General features: G+C 43.3%; 1 protein-coding gene across 1 annotated transcript in view; it reads left to right on the top strand.

The window, feature by feature from the left end:
- LOC109215075 overlaps positions 1–4245 on the top strand; it is a 6845-nt gene extending 2600 nt beyond the window's left edge. Inside the window, exons 2-5 of the mRNA XM_019379095.1 lie at positions 2596–2648; positions 2718–3040; positions 3119–3860; positions 4095–4245. Coding sequence (XP_019234640.1) covers positions 2596–2648; positions 2718–3040; positions 3119–3860; positions 4095–4245 — 1269 coding nt within the window. The remainder of the gene's footprint in view (positions 1–2595; positions 2649–2717; positions 3041–3118; positions 3861–4094) is intronic.
- The last annotated feature ends 493 nt before the right edge of the window (positions 4246–4738 follow it).

Genomic DNA, 4738 nt, shown 5'->3' with positions numbered 1-4738 from the left:
TATGATATCACTATCTTGTATCACCCGGGGAAGGCCAATGTGTGGCCGATGCTTTGAGCCGAAGGCGGTGAGTATAGGGTGTTTGGCAATATTCCAGTTGGGAGAGACCTCTTGCATTTGATTTCAGGCCTTGGCCAATCGGTTCGTGCGGTTGAATATTCGGACCAGACGGGTATTGCTTGTGTGACTCTCGGTCTTCCTTATATGATCGCATCAGAGAGCGCCAATATAGATGATCCTCATTTGCTTGTCCTTAAGGAAAATTTCAAGACGATGATGCCAGAGATGACTATTGATGATGGGTGTTAAGGATGCAGGCCGGATATGTGTGCCCAATGGAGATGGGCTTCGGGAGTTGATTCTGGAGGAGCCTATAACTCGCGTATTCCATTCATCTGGGTGCCCGGAAAAATGTATCAGGATCTGAGACAGCATTATTGGTGGAGGAGAATGAAGAATGATATTGTGAATTTGTAGCTCGTGTGCTCAATTGTCAAAAGGTGAAATATGAGCATCAGAGATCGGTGTCTTGCTTCAGCTGATGGATTATACCAGACTGGAAGTGGAAGCGGATCACCATGGACTTTGTAGTGGGGCTCCCACGGTCTTTGAAGAAGTTCGATGCTATTCGGGTGATTTGGATCGGTTGACCAAGTCCGCGCACTTCATTCCTGTGTTTACTACTTATTTCTTCAGAGCGATTGGCAGAGGTCTATATTCGGGAGATTTGTCGTTTGCATGGTGTCCCAGTTTCCATCATTTCAGATAGGGCACTCAGTTTACCTTTGCATTTTGGAGGTCTGTTACAGCGAGAGTTGGGTACTCAGGTTGAGTTGAGCACAACTTTTCACCCTCAGACGGATGGGCAGTGATAATAGGCTAAATCTAGGTGATTTAGCTATTGTTTATGCTTCCGCTTGATTATATTCCAATGTCATAATATGGTTAATTGATGAAAAATAGGCTCTAATTGTGAATTGTATACATTGCAGGATGAGGAGCTTATGTGATGCTTTCAAGAGGCTATTGGAATGATTTATGAGCAAGAACGACCCCTCGGAGCTGAGTGCGCGCAAGGACGAGACAAAGAAATGGAAGAAATGATGGCCCAGGTGCGCGAGCAGACGCGCGAACTCATGCGCGAGCTCGCGCGTGTTAGGGGGCTGAGGCAGAATGTTAGAGAAAACGCGCGAAGTTATGCGCGAAGTAGTGCGCGAGCTCGCGCGTTTCCCAGTCCGGAAAAGAATTGTTCACGGGCAAAATTGGAAATCTGGAGAGAAACCCACTTAACCTATATAAACTCAAGCTCGCCCAAGGTTAATTTATCAAGTTTTTCATAGGCTAGTGCAAGGTATCAAGAGGCAAGAGGCAAAGAGGAGATTTGACCATCAAGTTCTTGTTTTCTTCTCTCTGTTTTTGCTATTTGTGATGAAATTGAACCCTATTGTGTTAAACATTAGTATGAGTAGCTAAATCCCATTATTCTGGGGTCATGGGTGAAACATGAAAGTTGTTGTTTGACGTTTAATTCGACGAAGTTGGTTTGTCATATTAGATTGTTTATTTAATTCTGATTTTAATTATTTTGCTGAGTAGCTAACAGTGAAATACTATCTACGAATCTAGAGTTGAACTCGAAAGTGGGAATTTTAGATTGCATATGGAATTAAATAAAGCAAGTTCTTGAACCCGGGCCTCGGGGAACGGATTTGCAATTGGGATAGACATATACCCAATTGCCTTGCTTGGTTGGAATACAGGAATTGTAAATGCGTTCTTGTTAATCTTAATTCCATAGACATATAGGCATTGAGTTAGCTTAAATAGGCGAGTAAGAACTCGACAGATTCTTATGAGTAATATAAACCCTGTCAATCAACAATCCAGATAGATCAATTAGTCGTTTTAAGCCAAGAACACAACACGATTGTTAACTAGCCTGTGACCCTGGAATATCTTCTCCTACTGTTTATTACTTGAACTTGCTACTCGTTTGGTTAATTGCTATAGTTAGATTATTTCTTGATAGTTAGGTAGTAAAACAATTACATCTCGATTTTGTGAAAAACCTCTTGGATAAATAAAGTAATTGAGTTGAATCAGTCAACAGTTAATCATAAGTCTTCGTGGGAACGATACTCTACTCACTAATCTATTACTTGACGATCACGCGCACTTGCGTGAGTGTTTTGGTCACAATAAGTTTTTGGCGCCGTTGCCGGGGACTTAGAAATTAGCTACTTGACTGAGTTGAGCTTTTATTATTTATTTATTCGAGTTTTAACTTTCAGTTCACTTTGTTTGTGCTAATACAGGATTTTCTATTGAATGCGAAGAAGTAGAAGCGCAAACAATCTCCTTCCTCTCGATCCCGAAATTGAACGAACACTTCACAGATTGAGGACGGAGGTGGACGCCAGAACCAGAATTGAAAGAGAGTTGGACATCATAGTTCAACCACAGCCAATTGAGATGGCAGGTAATGAGGAACGCGTGGTGATTGAAGCCGCAAGGCCCAGTCTAGCTAATATGACTCAGGCTATCATGAAGCCTGATATCACTGGGCACTTTGAGCTGAAACAACACATGGTACAGCTGATCCAGTCCACAAGGAAATTTGTGGGTCTACCTCATGAAGACCCGCAGAGGCATATTGAGAATTTTCTGGAAATTACGGATACTTAAAACTATCCGAACGTTTCCAAGGACTATGTCAGGCTGACACTTTTCCCCTTTTCTCTGATCGGGGAAGCTAAGGAGTGGTTGAATAAGGAGCCGGCTAGTTCAATCCGCACTTGGAATGATCTGGCAAGGAAATTCTTAATCAAGTTTTTCCCTACCAAGAAAACAAAGGTGTTGAGGAGTCAAATTCTTGGGTTCGAACAACGAGCTGGCAAGACACTTCGTCAAGCATGGGAAAGGTACAAGAAGTTGCTCAGAGACTGTCCTTACCATTTCCAGACGGACGAGGTATTGGGTCACACTTTTGTAGATGGGCTAGATGATGCTTCAAAGATGAATCTCGATTCAGCTTGTGGGGGTAGTTGCATGGCCAAACCGTACAGTGAAATCCAACTCTTGCTTAATAACTTCACTGCTAATGATAATAACTGGCAAGGTGATGGTGACTCACGAAAGGCAGTTAAGCAAAAATCAGCTGGGTTACTTGAGTTCGACGAGGTGTCAGCAATGAGAGCCGAAATTGCAAAGCTGGCCAATCAGATGACTAGGATAACAATGCAGCAGCCACATCCAATGCAACAGGTACAACAGATGACTATTTGCTGCGAACTGTGTGGTGACACTCATATGAGTGATATGTGCCCCACGAATCCAGAATCCATCTATTATATGGGGCAACAAAATTGGGGTCCACCGAACCAGCATGCACAATACGGGAATTCTTACAATCCAAATTGGAGGAATCATCCCAACTTCTCACGGGGTGGAAATCAGCAGAGTCAGAATCAGTATAGACCCCAAGGGGGTTTCAATCAGCCTCAGAGACCACCCCAACAAATGGAAGAGAGCACAAATGTTTTACTAAAGAAGTTGTTGATTGACAATCAGCAGCTCAGGACCGACTTCAGAAATCTTGAGAGGCAGATGGGGCAGTTAGCAACAAATCAAAACACAAGACCTGCAGGCGCTCTCCCCAGTGATACAGAAAAGAATCCGCAAGTGAATGCCGTTACACTTAGAAACGGGAGGGAGCTTGAGGAAGTGCCAAATAAAAGGAAAGATAAGCCCATACCTGAGGGGGAGTTGATCCCTAAAGTGACAAACGAGCCAAAGAAGACTGCTGAAATTCTAGAGCCACTGGAGGCCCCAAGGCCACCACCACCTTTTCCCCAGAGATTGTAGAAAAAGAATGATGATCGCATGTTCAGCAAATTTCTCTCCATGTTGAGCCAGGTTCAATTGAATATCCCACTTGTTGATGTGCTTCGTGAAATTTCAAAGTATGCTAAGTACATAAAAGATATAGTGGCTCACAAGAGAAGATTAACTGAATTTGAGACAGTTGCACTTACTGAGGAGTGCACTTCTAGGGTCCAAAATAAGCTCCCTCAAAAGCTTAAGGATCCTGGCAGCTTTACAATTCCTGTGCGCATTGGTAATATTGATGTGGGTCGTGCTCTTTGTGATTTTGGGGGAAAGCATAAATTTGATGCCCCTATCATTGTTCAGGCAATTGGGTCTGGGAGCTCCAAGAACAACTACTGTGATGTTGCAGCTGGCTGATAGGTCGATAGCACACCCTGAGGGGGTGATTGAAGATGTGTTGCTGCAAATTGGGAAATTTATCTTCCCTGCTGATTTCATTATCCTCGATTATGAGGCTGATGAACTGGTCCCAATCATATTAGGGTGACCTCTCTTGGCTACTGGTGACGCAATTATCAAAGTGAGAGAAGGAAAGATGATCTTGAGGGTAGATGACGACGAAGCAGTTTTCAATGTCTACAAAGCAATCCAACTTCCCCGTCACTATGAGGAGTTCTCCATGATATCTATTGTTGAGGCTGATGAGCAAATTCGTGATCCAAGTGTATATCTAGACGATTCTCTAGAGAAAGAACTTATGTTGTTTGATAGCTTGGAGAATGATGAGGAGGTCGAGGAGATGATGCACATCCTTGATACATCTTGTGCATACATAAAGGGGATACACCCCTTTGAACCTTTGAACAGGCCAGAGGGACCTCCTCCAAAGCTGTCAATTGAGGAAGCCCCA

This window comes from Nicotiana attenuata, unplaced genomic scaffold, assembly GCF_001879085.1.
Source record: "Nicotiana attenuata strain UT unplaced genomic scaffold, NIATTr2, whole genome shotgun sequence".
NCBI lineage: Eukaryota > Viridiplantae > Streptophyta > Magnoliopsida > Solanales > Solanaceae > Nicotiana > Nicotiana attenuata.
This window is presented reverse-complemented; position numbering and strand designations above follow the sequence as displayed.